The sequence below is a fragment of the Plectropomus leopardus genome, chromosome 5, assembly GCF_026936395.1.
Source record: "Plectropomus leopardus strain MGB_pleo_1.0 chromosome 5, ASM2693639v1, whole genome shotgun sequence".
Lineage (NCBI taxonomy): Eukaryota > Metazoa > Chordata > Actinopteri > Perciformes > Serranidae > Plectropomus > Plectropomus leopardus.
The window spans coordinates 33,468,440-33,488,267 of record NC_142180.1 but is presented as its reverse complement, the minus strand read 5'-3'; the positions used below and the strand labels follow the sequence as shown (position 1 = coordinate 33,488,267).

General features: G+C 39.8%; 1 protein-coding gene across 1 annotated transcript in view; it reads right to left on the bottom strand.

Annotated features, from left to right (window-relative positions):
- Positions 1-19,828, bottom strand: part of LOC121941332 (cadherin-7-like) — a 43,636-nt gene that overhangs the window by 16,746 nt on the left and 7,062 nt on the right. Inside the window, exons 2-6 of the mRNA XM_088078011.1 lie at positions 15,761-16,568; positions 7,680-7,974; positions 5,195-5,314; positions 4,672-4,839; positions 2,044-2,225 (exon numbers count right to left, since the gene is read on the bottom strand). Coding sequence (XP_087934137.1) covers positions 2,044-2,225; positions 4,672-4,839; positions 5,195-5,314; positions 7,680-7,974; positions 15,761-16,387 — 1,392 coding nt within the window. The 5' untranslated portion in view covers positions 16,388-16,568. The remainder of the gene's footprint in view (positions 1-2,043; positions 2,226-4,671; positions 4,840-5,194; positions 5,315-7,679; positions 7,975-15,760; positions 16,569-19,828) is intronic.

Genomic DNA, 19,828 nt, shown 5'->3' with positions numbered 1-19,828 from the left:
TGCTCCATATTTCTTACCACGTACAGCACTTTATAATTAATTTTCATTCATATTTCTCTCTTTTTATCTTTCTATAAAACTCTCCTACAATATTACATGTTTGAGTTATTCCTTTCATCATCGACCGCCTCTTACCTCACCCACTGCAACCTCTTAATTTAAGATTTCACTGAGCAACAGTTCTTTGAATGCCCGATGATTCGAAGTGAAAAGACAAGTCACACTGTCTGCCTTTAACACAGCCCGCACACTTCAAATGAGCCACACTTTCTCACCAGCTGCTTATTAGTTCATTGTCTCTCATTAATTGCTTGTGCGGGGCCTTGGGAATATGAACCTGTCAGTGACGGAGCTTGTTTGAGTGGAGTACTGAAGTGTTTAAATGGCCGAATGAAAATAATTTGCAACACCAGACGAGAGAAAATTTGTTTTAATGTCTCATAGTAGATATTTTCTTATTATGTGGCCATTTAAGCAAAACCACCCACATGTAGCTTCAGATCCTCGGCTACCGTTAATACAAAAAGACACAGTCTCTGTACGAGTGTGTCATCACTCATCTCGTCTTTCATAACCAGAACTTTCTTCTCGGGGTGGAAGTCACCATTACCACCGATACAATAATATCACGATAATAAAGTTATGATAAAGTACCTCCTGATCTGCTGAGTAATGCAGTAACATATACTGCCATATCTTGCAATTTATTTCCTTTTTTTTCAGCTGAAAATTAAGGAAAGGCTTTGTCAACATCTGTTTTAATCTAATAAAATAAAGTTTTCAATCCGTTAATCTCACATCATTTGATTTTTTTATTATGGCAAAATGTCTCTAGTTGACTGAAAAAGCAACTGATTTTATTACTCTACTTCCTTAAAGTCCTTATCCTACTATTCTACCAAAAGCTTAATTTTTAATTGCAATAGAAATAATTTAAATAATTTTTAAAAACTTGGCATCAGTGTATCACACAATATCGGGATAATAGGCTGTATCAAAATTTTTTTAACTCCACAGCTCTACGCCAGCACTTGAGGAAGATCTGGAAGCATCAAATGACCGTTTTGCTTTGGGGGGAAAAAAAACGCCCAGCCTTGTTTTTGTTTCTCTCAACCAATCAGAATCGTCCTGGCGGCGCTAAGCGCAGGATGCAGCCATGGTACCGTTGCAAAATAGTGTTGGGAAGGAACGTACAGTGACACTGTTAACTGTTAACATCACATGGCCAATGTTTCCTAAAGAGCCGTCCATACAGGGAACGACAACTATGAAAAAGACAGGGTGGTCCACACTGCAACTGTAACGACACATAAAGTGGCGAGCGATGTTGTTTGGATCCCTCCTGAAGAGATTTCATAAACGGTAGAAATACTAGAAATCCTTTTTTTATGTTGAAAAAAAAGGAATGGAGTGTGTAGTGCGCGCTCTGCACCGCAGTTTACTATTGAGAGTCAGAAAAAAACTGATGCTGATGGTGTTTCAGAGTATTTTTCAGGCTCGCAAAACATCCTGGTGCCGACTATTTACTGGCATGAACCAGCCCACTGGCACTCCAAGGTCATGACGCTCATACAGCGTTAGAAAATAAAGCGATCACGACCAGACTTGGCCTCCTAGTTTTAAAACATTTTTCTAAAACCTTTATTAAATAACTGATCTGTTCTCTTAATTTTATGTAAATTCCTTTTTAAGGGCCGAGGTCAAAAATCTCTGATTTTCAAGGTATTCCAGTGATTGAATTTCTGAGTGCCAAATTCAAGGACTTAGAGCAAGTCAAGCACCTTGTATGAAGCCTTTTTACAACAGTTCACAGAAAGAACAGAGCAGGCAAGCTTTACTGCAAAATCCAAAGCTTCGTAAAAACTTTTTTTGTCAGTGTGCAGGTTGTTAGCTGCAAGGTTGCTGTTTGTTTACCGTAGCACAGGGACATTTTAAATAGTAAGACTAAGAAAACAAAAGGGAGGTAAAACGTCGTCCTTCATAACTGAAGAGCGGCACACTTATGGCCACACTCTGCACCCAGTGAGTCAGACTATCACCGACCTTGCTCAGCACAATGACGGCCTCTTGGTCTCTTCCTGAAATATTGAATACTTCGGCCTCCTCTGCGTCCAGGATGGTGAATTCCAGCTGTGCGTTTTCTCCCAGGTCTGGATCAGTAGCGGTGAGGCGGCCCACCTCCACACCTGGTGCCGCTAGCTCCGATACAGAGAATGACCACGCACCTGCAGAGAGGATAACAATGAACACAATGGATCTGAACGCTGGCACTGACTGCTGATGAGACTGAAATACATAAACTGCACAAGGTACATGTGTCTGGCTCAATTTTGTGTCAACCAACATAATGCATGTGGCTGTTACTACTCCCGTTCACAAATTTCACGTCCAAGTTTAAAGGATTGGCTCTCTTTTTTACAAGCCTATCTTAATACATTACACACATGCCCATGTGTACGCACACTGGAAGAGTTATTTGTCGCTTTAATCATTCCACCTGCCCATACCGGCTGTAAAGAGATCCGTCCCGGTGCAATACCAACGTTAGAGATGAGGGACTAAATCCACAGCCGTCAGCTTGTGTAAAATGCCTTCTTACTTTTGGCTGAAGCTCATATCACATCTTCCAAACTTACACTATATTTAGTGTGGAATTCCCTCTTGGGAATGTCCTGTGGGATCAATCTGAAGATACCCGCTTGATATGACTCAGACTGCTGAAGTGTAATTAGATTTGGCTGAACTTTAAATGCATTTTTGCACAGAGTGTCTCTTTCAAGCCTCCAAGAAAGTAGCTATAGGCATATTTTAAGATAAACGAAAATATGAAACAATCCCTATAAGGTACACAATGCAGGATATTCCTAAAAACTGCGTATGGACTGTTGGGGCATTTTGTGTGTTAGTGGAGATACAGTGACGAAAAAATGCAAATATGGAGAAGCGAAGTGCCAAACAGACAAAGCTGAGCTTGGCTTTTACATTCCTTTTTGCTGGGGATACTGTTTACTAACAGCAGCTGATAATTTCTTCATAGTTACAGTATTTTTTTATTCTTCATTAGTACCTCATGTTACAACTAGATTTTAACCCATGTACAAATTATTTTTGGGTTGCAGCCATAAGGCAGGTTTGAAAACATGACTGACGGAAAATGAAACTTTTTTTATACAGCAAAAATAGCAAATATTTGCAAACTCAACCTCCTCAAATGCAAGGATTAGCTAATTCTCTCTTTTGTATATCATTATAAATTGAATATCTTTGTTTTTTTCTGTTGTGGAGAAAATAAAGAAATGCATGTGACGCTGAACAAAATATCACATTTTAACACAACGTTAGGTCAGCAGCTGAAGAAAATAATTTTGCAGTTATGTTACATTACGTTGAAGGTTTCCCACAGAAGATTATCAATTCCACCACACACAATAAAATTCCTGGCTTTTTTAATAACGTTCAGTGATTGTGAAATTCCATTATTTTTCAAGGTTTTCCCTGACCGTAGGAATCCTGACTCTATTAATCCCGTTACTAATGTGACAAACATATAGTCCACAGAACTGTAAAGCTTAAAATGAATTGATATCTGTCCCCTTCTGTTAGTATTAAATCACTTGTTGTATTAATAAACCGTGTCAAAGCTTCACTGAGTGAATCTGTTAGCGTTATAGTTTAGATTGCATTACAGTCCGTCCACTTAACAAGCATGAAAAGGCAGCCAGTGATCTGTGGCAGTTCATGCCTATACATCACTTGTGATGCTGCACAGCAGCAGAGAAATGCTTTCCTTTTAATCACAGCACCGCCACCTTGCTGATTGTTAATCATTCAAATCCTCCATATTATGAAGAGTGTTTAAAAGTCACACCCCTCGCATTCAAAGAGCATACCAAATGAGCCTTTTGCTTAAATTATTAATTGGCATTATTGTCAAACAGAAAATAATAGAGTGGAGGTGCTGAGGGCGAGAGGGAAGATATAGTCAGATATCAGTAAATAAATAACACTGCTGGCATTTGGAAATATTAAATTGCTTCTATAAAGCACTATATTGCAGAACAATATATCAACACGCAGAGAGGGGGCTTTAAACATTAAGATGAACGGCGGTAAGCGGAGACTGTCATGAAGAAGAAGTAGGGGAGAGGCAGAATGTAGGGAAAAGCAGTATATGTCTCAAAGCGTTAGACGCATTCTGCAGTGATTTTACTGTCTATTGAAGCAGAAAGCACTGAACTTTAAGATGAAATATTAATAGCGTGGAACAGGGAAAAGCTTGGATAAGAAAAAGCGGACATGATCTTTCACTCTTCTACGTCAAGGCACAGTCCATTTCGAACCTCAGGGACCAAACGGGAGTGTTTATATGAATGTTAATGTCAGTCATCTCTGGCGGAGGTTATGTTATTTCAGCTGATGGTAAAAACAGTGATTAGGAGGAGTGTGCTGAATAAAAGAGACACACCGGACTGACAAGCTGTTTAACTACTTTAGAGCTTATCTTCAACCTGTCAAGACAACGAGGACCCAAAGGAGGCAAAAAAAATATCAAGGCTCCTGTCACAAATGCCATTACAAAATGTTTCATCATTTTAATCTTTACTCGCGCACACACATATAGCAGAGATTGAAAGCAGCCGACAGTTGTGATCTGATAACGGCAGCGCTTACTCCTTCTGAAGTGAGGGGGGTTGTCGTTGACGTCGCTCAGCTTCACAGTGATGGTGGTAGTCCCTGATAATCCGCCCAGATGCCCGCCCATGTCTTTGGCCTGGAGGACGACCAGATATTCATCCCGTGTCTCTCTGTCCATGTCAGGTACAGCTGTGCGGAGGACGCCTGGTGGACAGGACATGCAGCAAGAAAACAAAAAAAATAAAAAATATCACAGCAGCAACAGATTTCACAGCGACGTGACGTCTCTGGAAATCACCGTCAAAGCGAGGCAGATGCATACATGTTTTGAATTAGGACATTGAAAAACATATGACTCGGGGCCGCTTCTGCTTCTGAGCGAATCATGTAAAATGTGAATTCAAACGTTCTCATCCACTCAGGACATATGGCAGCAAAGACGCAACATATGATATCTAACTGGGCCACTGGGATTTACTGTATGAAGTGTAATCGTCAGCTGGAGGTGCATTTAATGGTAAACAGCTTTAAGCGGGATGTCTGGTGCATGTGATCAGACCTGTCTGAGGATCCACAGAGAAATAGTCCTGGCCCTGAGTGATGGCGTACACCAGCCGGGCGCTGTTTCCATATGTTGGGTCATCGGCATCTCTAGCTGTGACTTGGATTATGGACGTGCCTGTGAGAGAGACGGCAAAGGTGACAGGTCAAAGGGCGGTTTCAAACTGCTTAAAGCTGGTGGCTGGTTCATAAGCTTAAAGTCATACTCCACCCAAAATCTATCTTCTGAATATCAAGTACTTACATCTGCAGGATTAAAAGGATAATCCACTTCCTCTGGTGTCTATCCGTGCGGAGCAGTACTTTAAAACATTCATCTTGGAGATAAAATATGATTAAAGGCCCTGTTTCCATGTTGAACAATTGCCCTCCTTGAATCTCTGGAGCTGTGCCAGGCGCTGTGTGTTTAGCTCCATTTTGGCAAAAGTATGATTGTTTGTAAGATACTGAAAATGTTTGGACAGCAGGGGAGTCAATTATGCTGCAAGAGGGGCTTAAATACTGCAACACTTGGCAGATCAATTGATGAATGACAGAAGATTAATGTGCACCTGTTTTCATAAACAATTGAGTGTTTAAAGTCATTTTTCAAGTAGAATCGTGAAGCTTTTCTTTGTCATATAGGAAAGTTTTATAAGTTTTGCACTGTTGTTCAATTAAAAAGCAATTTAAACGACTCTCCTTCTCCTTGGGCTCCCTGAGGTTTTGATTGGACATTATTTTACACTGTATAAACAAAGCAATTATTATTACTATAACAGATTATTCAATAACTAGATATACTGCCACACAGTTGTATGCCTCAGCATACACAACTTTCAGATCTCTCAAATGATGCCACTGAGCACAAAAAGACTTTTTCCCATTATACGTTGTGAAATCTGTAAATCAATGGATAATTTTTTTCAAGCATCACAACTAAATGGCAACCTCTGAGGCTGAAAAATGAAGCCAATATGGAAACACCAAAAACTGCAGTTCCTCTAAAGTCCACTCAAGGCTGACTCCAGAAGCAAGTCAATCCCCGTAGACCCCCGTGTTAAAATACCCAACTTTACAGCAGAAATAAACATGTTTACAGCCTGGTACAAAATAACAGAGTATTAAGTACTATATATTTATATGCTTGAGTGACAGGCTGTCTGCAAGGTGTCACTGCAGTCTGTGAGTCACATCCACCCCTCCTCTCCAACCTCTCGTCCAAATATGGTCAAATCTGGCTCTAAAAACACTAGATTCAGATTCAGCAGATTGAAGCAGATTCTGCAGGATGCCGATGTTTTTAACCTGCCTGGTTGTACAACTGACTCTCAGAAAGTTCTCTTCTGACTTACAGATAACTCTCTTTTAACCCTTTAGGCACTGCTTGGTGCATTTTAGGTGCTTATGCCTATGTCATAAATGTGGTCCAGATTTTGTATTTTAGTGTAATCAGCGAATTTTCAGCTCAGCTCCTACAATAAGTCTAAAATACACCGTGGAAACTAAATAGTTAAATTCAGACTGTTAAGGTAAAAAAAAGCTCCATTGAAACCCACTGAAACTGACATTTTTGATCCCACAGCCGTCAAAGCACGAAAACATGACTTGTATTATTTCTGTGTGTCATTCTGGGCTTTTGACTCTGAATTTGTCATTTTGACCATTTTCCACCTGATGATGTCATTTTGACCATATTTGGCAAATGGAGAAAATACATGCTGTCTCCACTAGGTGCACTGTTGCAGTCAATGCTGCTGCTAATCACTGACATATTCCAGACTGTCAGTAGCTAAAATAATCTACTTAGCATGTAGTATCTTGAAAATAATTATTTTGATTAAATCTAAAAACATAGTGGCATCATGACAAAGACCTGGCATTTAGAGGGTTAATGCAAATTTTAGTGCTTGTGAATTACATTTTGTCTCCCTTTGTGTCTCTTTTTGCAGCTTTGTGTTTTCACTGCAGACTGTCTCGGCCAGTTCTCCCTTAGAGAAGAGATTCCTAATCTCAACGGGACCAACCTAGTTAAAAAAAAATCAAATAAATAAAAAAGAAAGTAATATAAAATTCACCCTCTGTACAGTTGCCATGAATGTTGAAATTAGCTATAAGGCCAAAACCCTTTTTTTGCACTAGGTTGTAAATGTGTTAATTTCTGCTGTAAAGTTGGGCATTTTGATGGGGGTCTATGGGACCTGACTGGTTTTTAGAGCCAGCCTCAAGTGGCCATTAGAGGAACTGCAGATTTTGACACATTTGGTCCATTTTTCAGCCTCAGAAGTTGCTGCTCAATCTCAATTTACTTCTCAGTTTAAAGTAAACTTTTGAGTGTTGCACACAGCCTTTTAGCCCTGTTTGCTGAGAAAACTCATCACCACCGGAATCCATTGTAAGCTAAATAAAGTCAAGCTGAGCCCAGCTGCTGCTCCGCATGACAAAAGCTTTGCAGCCACATTGCAGGAGATTTTCGGTGGAGTTTCACTTTAATGTTGTTTTACCTATGTTGGCCATCTCCGGCACCATGGCAACATAGGGTTCATCGAGGAAAACAGGCGGGTTGTCATTGATGTCCTGCACCCTGATGATGAACTCAGAGGAGGGCTCCAGGGCTCGGCCGGTCTGGCGGTCTGTAGCAGTCGCGATGAGACGATACTGGTCCTTCTCCTCGCGGTCTAGAGACTTGGTGACATGTATGTTGCCCGTGTTGCCATCGATCACGAACACAGAGCCCACTCCTTCTCCCTCCAACATATACTTAGTGCGTCCGTCTCCTTTGTCCATATCTGTGTGCAGCTGGAAAATAACAACCATACAGAGTAAAAGACTGTAACACCTCGAGGCAAAAACACTCACACTGATGATGCAGGTATCGCTCATTAACGCTCATCTATCTGCCTGCCGAGCACAAACATGACTGTGTGAAATGGGTGATTTATGTTAAGATGGGATGTGCTCAGTGACTCTGAAATGAACGGCACCAGGTGTGGAAGATACATATGGGACCAGGATGATGTGCTCAGCTAATTAACTCATTGGACCAGAGATGCCATGGGGGTTTGTTGAGGGCAAAGCTGCATCGATGTGGACCGTGGCCCTGCGAATGTCCTACATGTATGTACACAGATGTATCTCTGCAGTATCCATCTGTAAATCTTTCTGTCACTTCCATCCATCTGTCCCTTCTTTCCCCTTCTTGTAAATCCATCTGCCTGACTTCCCTGTACCTTTTAAGCTACCTCTTTTTCCAGTCCTTGTGTCTCTCTTTTCATCAAGTTACCTCGCTTACACAGAATGCCCATCTGCTCACATTTCTCAGTCCCGACTCCCTCTCTTTCCTTCTCTCTCTCTCTCTCTGACTGTTTTGCTCCCTGGTGCAGAATACTCGTTCGGTATTTCATGGCAGAGAGGATATTAGTGTGAGCTAGATAGGTAAAAGGCCAAACACACAGAAATAGAAAGCTAAAGAGATTACTCAGCCTTCATCACACTGAGCTTTCTGACCAGGAACCTTCACATCTCTCTACCCTTAAGGCGCATCTGCACATGTTCATAATCCACAGGGCTTACTCACAACCTCTGCTGCGGACCTTAGATACTCATGAGAACTAAAGCTTTTACAATTCAGTCATACAGATGACTGTTTACTAATTTCCTGTGCAATTTTAATACAGTTTTTTTGGAGGGCATATTAATTTTGTAGCATGAAATGTGCGAAACAGAGCAATTTAATCGCCTGCGTAATGATAGAATTAGCAGAATCATTTGTGTGGTTAATACAGATGTCATATATATTTCAGCATATCAACATACCCGCATGTTTCTGCAAGTGCAACTCACATACAGCAGGGATACTCCACTGGCTTTGCATGGGGGCCACTTCTTCAAAATGACAGGAGACCAGGGGCCAGTCACAGCAGCCCCATACATCTTTCTAGGATTTTTCCTTTGGTTTTAAGATGTTGCTAGAATTTTAGGACAATTCTAGGCTTTTAAAAGGTTTCTAGGATTTTAGGACATTTAGAGGATTTTAGGATGTTTCTCAGATTTCAGAACCTTTCTAAGATTTTTGGACGTTTCTAAGATATTACAACATTTCTCTGATTTAGATTTGAACTTTATTTCATATATGTTAAAAAATAGATTGAAATAAAAATAAGGATATAATATAGTTATACAGAAACATACAAACATATCCGAAAACGAGTGGGAGGAAGTAAAAATGCATTAAATCCCACCCCTTCTCCATCAGTTATTTAAAAATAAAATGCTTTGCTTCCATTTTATGCAAAAAGTAATTTCTATACAATATTCTATGTGCAACATATTTAAGATTTTAGGACATTTCTAGAGACATTTAAGAGCATTTCTAGAATTTCTAAGATGTCTCTAGGATTTAAGAATATTTTTTAAAATTTTGGGATAATTCTAGAATTTTAGGATGTTTCTCAGATTTAAGTGCATTTCTCAGATTGTAGGATGTTTCTCTGATTGTAGGATGTTTCTCTGATTTTAGGATATTTTTACGGTATTGTGACGTTTCTAGGACTTCAGGACATTTTTAGATTTTTACTGACGCTTCTCTGATTTTAGGACGTTTTTAAGATTTTAGGACATTAGTGGCTTAGCTAGGACCGCTGATGGGGGTGCGGGGGATTCTCCACTAGCCTTTGTTTTAATGAAAAAGCTCTATTTTGATGCTGTTCACAGTATAAATCATCATCATGGTTAGGGGGGACCGCCCGGCATCCTATAGAGGGCCAAACTTGGCCCGTGGGCCGTAAGTTTAGTATCACTGCTCCACAGCACGCAGGCAGGAGGAAATATAAGATTAGAGCACATTCTGTGTGTGTGTCTTCAAGGATAAAGTTGAGGATTATAGGAACTCGTGATAGCATACCCTACAAATTGCTAGATAAGGGACTCAGGATTTTTTATTCATCCCTACACCCACATCCCTCTCCCTCCTTTCTTCCTTAAAGCTAGCTTCGATTTTGATCCCACACTTCACCACCAGAGACATCTTTGTCAGTGCCTATCGCGCTCTCCTGTTCTTTGCCCCCCCCTCTCCATCCTCTCTCCCTCTCTCCAGCCCTCCTCTCCTCACTGTCTAATTGCTGGCTCAGTCCTGCTGTGCTTCAGTCAGCATGAAAAAACACTCTCACGGTGGGGAAGAAATTTATCCGCCCCGTACAAACAAAGCTGGAAAAAGAGGAAATTGTCTCTTCCAATTCCTTTGTCACTTTCTCTCCTTCTCTGTAATCTGAAATTTTTCTCCCCTCCTCTCACTCATGCAGTACATCCACCTCCGGGTCTAAATCTGCCTCACGCTGCTTTCTTTGGCAGCAGAATTCTTCCTCCGTTGCACGGGTTGAGGCACCTGTGATCTCAACAGTTGATAAGTCACCTCAAACCGCGCACCGGCGATGGGTTTGAAATGATCACCTCTCTATTTTTGGGAAACAAACTGAGCTGAGCGGAAAAGCTGCCAGCCCCCCTCGCAATGCAGGGATGCTTTATTACATGAATATCAAGACTGCTTGCAGAGGAATGAGCAGCCTCGTATGTCTACTGATTGCTTTAACACCCCTCCCTGACTGTATCAATAACAAGAAGGGAGGAAGATTAAACATTTATGAGGTGTATACTGCACTGGTAAGAATCCAATCTAGTCTGTCACTATAAAGTATACTGCGAGCTAAAAAGTGGCTGGCAGCATTCCCTGTTAGCGTTACAGCTGATATAATCCTACCCTGAGTATACTGTAGCTGCCAGCAGCTGCATTAGCGTGGAGCGCCTGACTGTGAAATGCTACAAGTAAACCCCAGGGATCTGAATGGTTCAGGTGTGCTGTGGATTAAATCATCTCAGACACTTTACGTGGTGCGACACCGACCGCAGTTGAAGGTTGCTGGTGTGGCGACTGCAAAAACTCAAAGTTGTGACACGGCGAGTGGAGGGGTCGGCCGCACGGAAATTATGTGGAGGTATGTTTGAGCTTCATTCCTCAACACGTGATGGGACATTTTGCGAGCTTTTGCAAGCATGTACTTTATATTTTACAGAGATATTACATCAGAAAACAAAGTAAGCAAATCCTGATCGTCAATAAATGTGTTTGCACACGAGCAAAATTATCTCACTTGCCCTTTCTCAACATCCATGACCCCGCGCTCACTCACATTTTCCGAACATTTCTGCTCTGAGTGCCCTCTAATTCGGCCGCAACTTTTCTCAACTTGGTTCAGATGGGAAAATTTTAGAGCCAGCGCACTCCAAAGTCAATGAAAATGCACACAGATGCGAATTCGAGGAAGCGTCGGCGTGAGTTAAAAAACTGGTGTAAAAAATCTGCACCTTTCCCATGCCTTTATAAAACATACAGAGGCGAGAGGAAAGAGGAGAGAAACTGCAGGCAAATAACAAAAAAGAAGCAGAGTTTCTGCTGAGTTCAGCCGGAAGCTGACCTCAACACAAACACACAGACACACACAGACGCACACAGACGCACACAGACACACACAGACACACACAGACACACTCCCACACGCTACAGCAGTTAGCTTGCGGCTAATGTCTGTACAGTTGGTACACTGGCTGTTTTGGGGTGAATTAACACAAATGATAAAGTGCTCAAATTCATGAGAAAAACACAAGTCCGAAAATTGCTTTCTTTCTACATGCTCCTCTAAAGTAGGTCACATTTCCAGCCAATCAGAAAACTAGGTTCGGTAGTTTCTTAATGGATGTTGTTAGCAGCTATTAGGGGAGCGGGGAACCGCTGGAAGAATGGTAATCAGGCATGAACACATACTTTTTTTTTGATTACATATGAATTTCCATCTTCTATTATCAGCAGCAAACCTAGCTATCTCGCTTAAACACCCATTCTACCACCTGACGCCACACGAAACTCCACTCTCACATGAAACACTTTAAACCCTTTAACACCTGGACTGTCATCAGTTCTCTTGTGTTGCATTCAGACGCCTTTCACAATCATTTTAACCTCTAAAACCTGAACAAAGGTTTAATTTCTTTTAAAAGCACAGATAAAAACACTGAGCAAACTGGCAAGAAATATTCTGCAAACTGTAAAAAAGGGAATGACCTGAAAATTATCTGAAAAATATCCAGAAAACTATCTTTATAATTTTTCTAATTATAGATTTAAAATTATTTTACAGAAAAAAAGAAACTTTTTTAAAACTTTCTTATGGTAATTTTCTTTTTTTTTAAATTGTTTTTGTTGTTGTTGTTTTGCTTATTTTCCAGTATTTTGTGATATTTTATTTTTTTTTAAATTATTTTTTTAGCAATTTCATGCTAATTTCTGGCAATTTCTTGTGAAATTGCTCGTTGTTTTTGACCATATTTTTGAAAGAAATAAAATCAATTTGCTCAGGTTTCAAGGAGTTAAATATCCATGATTTTGGCTTTTTTCTAAATCCACATGAACCATTCTTCACTCGCTGAAAACCGTGCTTTCAAGCTGACTTCAGTAAGGTTAGAATAATTCCTGTTTCTTGCTCCAGGCAAGAAAACACATGATTTCTTTTTTTTACATTATTGGTCTACGCTGATCATGTTTTAATGAATGCACCTGACCAGTACCTAAAGAAGTTGGATACTGTGTACCACTGAGCTCAACGTTTCATCACTGGCTGTGGACATCATGTACATCAGTGCACACTGTATGCAGCTGCTAACTGGCCTTATTTGTCCGTCCGCAGACTCTCGCATTGGTTGTTTTTTGTATATAAATCTCTGGTTGGACTGGTATTTTCTTATTTATGTACAATACATGTGTAAAATCCCAAACCATTATGGCCTGCACTCTCACAGTATCTTACATATGTTGATCCCTGGAGGGACCTGAAATTGTGTGAGCTCATTATTATGGGGGAATTTTATTCAGTATTAAAGGACTGAAAAAATAGCGCCCTTGTTCAATATGATTGCTATTTAAATGATCTCTGAATTTTAGACAAATGCATGTTTATGTAATTAACTTGTTTTTGTGTTTGATTTTTACCAAATTTTATGCTTGCTTATTTGTAATGTGTGACAGTTGTATCTGTCTGCTTGTATTTATTGTTGCAACAGTGTTTTATGCTGCCCCTTTGGCCTGGTCGCTCTTGAAAAAGAGATTTAAAATCTTAATGAGGCTTTTACCTGGTTAAATAAAGGACATCTGAATAAATAAGACACACAGCACTTATTTGAAGAGAAAATATGTCACTCTTAAAGCTGGTTCTCCCATTATTTCCTTCTTTCAAAACAGCAATGAAGAACACCAGGAGCGAGCAGAGTTTTCATTAAAACAAAATTATGAGTGGTGTGGTAACAGCATGCCAAATTAATCAGAGCACACAAGGACAAACTACCTCCTAAGTTGCGATATGACGAGCAATGTACAATTTAAAAGCAACATTTTTTAAAAGTCTGGTGCAGTGCTCACTCCTCATACCATGTACCACTGGGGCTGCATTAAAATCATTTCCAGCAAATTTCAGTAAAGAAATAAGGGTAAAAAAATGGTATCGCTGATCTGTTTGATTTCTGTAATGAGTTCAGGTTCATGTTCCCTCAGTCAGTCAGTCATGTGGATCGTCCATAAGCGGCCCGATATTGATCATTCGGACATCTATAGGCCTACACATTAAACTGAATCACCAGCTAGTGCAAATAAGCAAACAGACAACTGTCTGATGCAGATTTAGTCAGAGACGACAGTGTGATGCTGCTGTATGACTGTAACATTACTGCAGCAGTCTCCCACTCAAGTCAACATTAGCTATCTATCACTAGTGAACAAATACACATAAAAACAATAAAAGAAACTATTACTTATCTTTATTGATACAGTGATATGAGACTTGATATTGTCTTTGGTTTTGGATATGTGTCTTTTAATGATTTTAAAGGCTGCATTTCTGTTTTTCTGAGCTTACCCCACTATTTTAGCTGTTCTATTATTTGTCTTTACCCATTTAGTCAGTATATCAACATTACTGATGATTATTCTTACTCTGTGTATATATCTTGTGAAAGCACCAAGTGGCAATCCCATAATATCGATAAGGTTTTTCTAAAAACAATAAAAATTAATAAATAAATATTCCTAATAATGACAATTTAAAAAGCATGATATCTGATATTCTCCGTGTCGCCCAGCCCTATACTTAACTTTATGTGCATTGGGCCGCACAACCAAGCCCCCAGGAACAACACAGGACTTAAAGACCCATTTGACATAGTGGCCAAACCGGCACATGATGCCAAGAAGTCGAAAGAAATACTAATAATAACAAAGAACTAAACTTTTTCCATAGACTTACATTGTGAAAGAGATCCCTAAAAATCAATGGATAATTTCCTGTTTTAGGTACATCAAGTTCCCAGTGTGAACACTTAAATAGTACGTATTTAAATCATTATGTTGTTAAAGAAGTTAGGTTGCAAATAGCCAAATCCTACAGTCATCCAGCCTGAGACAGAGTGGTAGTGAGGTGAAGTTAAGGGACACAATGAGGAAAGAAATCCAGAAGTAGACCAGAATCCAGAAAACTTTTTAGCTTCTGCATTTATCATTCAAGTGATACCATCTTTGAGTTTGGTATTTAGTTCTCATTATACATCCACGGAGCATGAAGGAAAAACCGGACAGCCCACTGAGAGCAGAGATGTTAAGGAGACAGATACTGTGAGCGAGAGTCCGAGGGTTTGTGAGCACACAGAGCAGCGAAATGGAGAGGGGAAATGAGTCAAACTGAGTGAGAGAGGTTATCATTGTGCATTTATGTGGATGATAGTGCACCACTAAGTGAAAAGACACAAAAGAGATTTTTTGTTTGCTCATATCAAAATTTTCCTTTTCCTTCCTATATACATTTTTACCAACAAATTTCAATAACTTTTCCAAGACTTTGAGGCAAATTTTAAAGACCATACCATCTCTGAGATGACCATTTAATTGGTTCCATATCATCACTATATAATAGCTTTTTTAAATATATATTATTTTTAAAAATAATGAATTTAGAACAGGATTAGAACTGAATAAAACCGTTTGTTATTTATGAGGGCGAGGGGTTTATTGTTTTGGCTTTAGGGGAGGGGCGTACAACCTTAAATTGCTGTATGTGGTATTTATTGTAATTATTAATATTGAAAAAAACATGCATATTTTCTTTTTAAAAAATTAGATTTTTTAGTCTTTAAAAGTTTTTGGCCATTTTTTGGCTTAAAAAAAATTGTTGATTTTTTGTTGAAATGGCCGTTTCTTTAAAAATCACCCAAAATTACACCATTTATCCCAGCAAGAAACTGTAAAAAAAAAACAAAAAAAACAGAAATTATTGTTTGATTTTCAATTTTCTGAACACATCATGTGTCATACTAGTAGTTTGTGAAACAAAATTCCAAAATTTTTCCAAAAGTCTTCCAGGCCTGGAAATTGCTACTTGCAAATTCCATTGCTTTTCCTGTTTTTTCATCACTGTATGAACCCTGGTGCTTCCAAAAAAAAAAAATCAAACATTTACATGCAGGTGATCCACATGAAGACTTCATAGCTTACCCGTCCGATGAGCACAGGCTCGGGCCCTCTGTACTCCTCGATCACAAAGAACTGGTTCCACAGCCAGCTCCTCCGGCGGCGAGAGCGAGGCTCGGACCCACTGTCCTCCGTGACCCATTTAGAGCGAGTCCTCACAGGCAGAACGTCACCGACACCTGTCTCTAAATGCAGCTGAGGCTGGGGAGCGCGCTCCTCGTCTGAACCGTGAGCATTAATTACACCTTCAACTTCTCCATTAGTCAAATTGCTGCTTTTCTCCAGGTTCAGTGTGAGTTCAGGGCTATGTTCGGGTAATAGGGATTTGGCAGCAGATTCGGGATGTTTAAGAAAGACTGTTTGCCCTCCTATATTGTCCTTAAAGTCGAAATCATTAGGTTTTTGGTCATTTAGTCCAAGAGCCACATTTGGCAGCGTTCTTACATCCTTTTCATCCTGAAGCTGGCTCTCAGATTCTTTGAAACTCACAAAAAAGTTGCCCATGGACTCTGGATGAGGTGAAACTTGTTGCCTTTTGCTTGATATTACTTGCAGATCCTGATCTTCCTCCAAAAGGCCAACAGCTGCTGAAACTCCGCCTCTTTCCCCTTTCCAGAATAAAAGAAAAATAAGCACAAAATGTGCTGCCATTGCTGACTGCTTTCAAAGAAGAACTGATGAATGGCTGATCAGAGGCAGGTTTGCATGATGATCCATCATATGTTGTTGTTACTCTGTGCGTCTCTTCCTGTCTTCAGGTTTCTTCTCCCCAGAGTGACTCTTCATTTCGCCTTCTTTTCTCGCATGCAGTACACATGCTGCACTGGATCACCTGAGAGAAGAAAACATAATTAGTGTGATCTTGACGGGAGTTGTTATAACGGAAAAGCAAGTGTTTCAAGATGCAGAGGTAAAAAGACAAAGAGACAAAGAGAAGTTGACGTTTTACTCGTTATCTTGTAAATATTTTGAGAGAAATGCTTTTCTGCTGTTTGTAGAACAGCTCTGTTTGCTAATCGGAGCTCTGTGCCAGCTGCTGTAAAAATAGCTGCGAGTTTTGCACTGAAACATTACGGTCTGATAAGAAATTACCTAAAAGGGAGAATTCCCTTTATACCAGATGCTGTTATTCATATCATTGCTGTTGGAGTTGTTCTTGTGTGTGAATGCTGTTATTGATCACTCAGGCATTCTCCGAGAGTTAAACGTGGTCTTAAAATTTTTCAATTAATCTGGAGCCGGAGGGGCCTGGCTATGAGGTGGAGCTCAGGTACTTTACTGTCCCTTGTCACACACAATTGCCCGGACTTCAGGTGATTGATGTCATCCCTAAAGATGGTGTCCCCATGCCTCAATGCCCAGTCGTGAAAGAAGTCCCCCTTAAGAGATTAATTAGACTCATAAATAATTTAATCAATGACTTGTCCTCATTTCCCAAAAGTTTAATGATCTGCGTTTCGTTAGCATTTGAGTCAGATCCCGGCCATTGATCTTTGAAACTTGATGTACTGAAAAGTGTCAGCAGCTTAACAAGACGGCAAAAGCGCAGTTTCTCCATCCACGCTCCATCTGCATCCATCACTCTGCCTCACTATTCCCTGTAATGGATGTAGATTTTCTGACATCTGTTTTCACCTTTATGCACGCATGGAGGCAAGCATTATCACTGAGGTTGCATGTCGGGGTCTTGGCGTGTTTTGGTTAAAAATATTACTATTTAATGGTGTAGTAATGGGGTCATCCTTTTGTTCCCAAGGTCCTAAGCTCCCCAGCTCTGTATTTCTTTGATATAACACATAATAAAACACACTTTCAAACTGTCTTTCTCGTGATTTACAAACATTCATATTTTTCTCTTGATAGAAACTCACATTGTCGTATATTAGTTCACACTATCTTTGCAGTTCAAATTTCAAAAGCACGAAGGGAAGTGTACATCTTAAATGCAGTTTGAATGGTAAAAATCAGTTCACAATATAGACATCAGTGCCTTAAGTAAATCTGTCGGTTTCTAGGACTTTAACATCTGTAGGATATAAGCTGCAGGTGGGTAATTTTTAAACATTCGACCTCAGGAAAAAACGCATTGCTGTGAACATCAAACACTTTGAAAGGTCTCCTTAATGCGTCATATTAAGAGGATACTGTGCTGGGGAACATTGGACCTCGAGAACATAAATGCACTCTCTTGTAACCATGCTATGCATTCAGCAGCACACTCTACCATCACATGCACAGATAATTTCCCAGAATCCCATTGTTAACTGTGAATTCAGTAAAATTACAAGACTCTGCGACGGTGGTGCATCCTCTCATCACATGTGCAGCACACACCAGGCTGCTGCACTGTCTGAGCTTGATTGTATTACTGGAGTGAATATATTTTCCATTTTCTCTAATATTTCACATAACAAGCAGACAGTAGCCTGAAGCAAAGTACACACTTTATACACTTAACAAAACTTTAAAGGCAACACTTTTGTTTTTGCTCCTATTTTTCACAGGTTTAAGTTGAAGATCTAAGACTTTTTTTATACACACAAAAGACCAATTTCTCTCAGATTTGTTTGCAAACTTGTTAAAATGAGCACTTCTCCTCTTCAACTTGACAGGTGTGGCATATCAATATGCTGACTAACCCCTTCAAACCTGGAGCGACATCACTTTTAGATGTCTTTCACAAGTATTTAAAGCTTTGAACCCGGAGCAAATTGGTGCTATTTCTTTCAAAAACAGGAGGAAAAAAGGCAATAAGCAACTTGGTGAGAAATGTTCCACAAATTGCAAGTAATAAGTAGATTTAGCACATTATTTTTGAAAAATGCCTAGAGAAAAATATACTTATAATTATCAAATTTACATATTTTAAATTATATTACAATTCATTATTATTTTTGAGCATTTTTTTAATATTTTCTTTTTCAATTTTTTTGTTTCGTGATTTCTTTTGGGGGGTGTTTTATTTTTTGTTGTTTTTTTCTAGTAATTCTCTTGACATTTAAAATTATTTTACAGAATTCTGATTTTTTTCCTTGTAATTTCATTGTTTGTTTGTTTTTAACTTATCTTTCAGGTAATTTTCTTTTTCTCTTAACTAATTTCTGGCTAATTTTGAGGTTAGTTCTGTCATTACTCATGCCTTCTTTCCATGTTTTTGGAAAGAAATCAAGCCAATTTGCCTGGGTTTAAAATGGTTAAACAGCATCATTACAACATAGGTGTGCTTTGGGAAGGTCACAATTCAAGGCCACTCTTAAAAGACAGGTTTATACATCACTAGTGCTACAGAAATCCATTTTTTGGTTATAGGCACCACAAGGAATCTGTCAGTATCTGCTGTGACCACCTTTTGCCTCATACAGTGCGACACATCTCCCTCACATAGAGTTGATCAGCTTGTTGACTGTCGCCTGTGGAGTGTTGGTCCACTCTTCTTCAATGGCCATGTGAAGCTGCTGGATATTGGCAGGAGTTGAGACACGCTGTCGTACGTTCAAATCCTGAGCATCGCAAACATGTTCAGTGGCTGACATGTCTGGTGAGGATGCAGGTCACGCAAGAACTGGGATGATTTCAGCTTCCAGGCATTGTGCACAGGTCAATGCAAAATGAGGCCGTGCATTACTATGGTGCAACATGAGGTCATGGCGGCGGATGAGTGGCATGGCAACGGGCCTCAGGATCTCGTCATGCTATCTCTGTGCATTTAAACTGCCATTAATGACATGTCCCTGTGTTTGTTATAGGACGTTTATGCCAGCCCATATCATAACTCCACCACCACCATTGGGGATTCTGTTCCCAATACTGGCAAAATCAAGCCGCTCGCCTACACTAAGCCGTACATGCTGTCTGACATCTACCACGTACAGGGTAAACTGAGATTGATATATGATAAACACTGACAAACTGACAAACTGCTGTCAGTTCAAGAGGATGATGAGCTGAGGATGATGACGTGCAGATAAACTTCCCTGGGATGGTTTCTGCAGACATTCTTTGGTTGTGCAATCCAATAGCTGCACCAGTTGTCCAGGTGGCTGGTCTCAAACGATCTTGCAGGTGAAGGCACAGCCCTGTTCTTACTCCGAA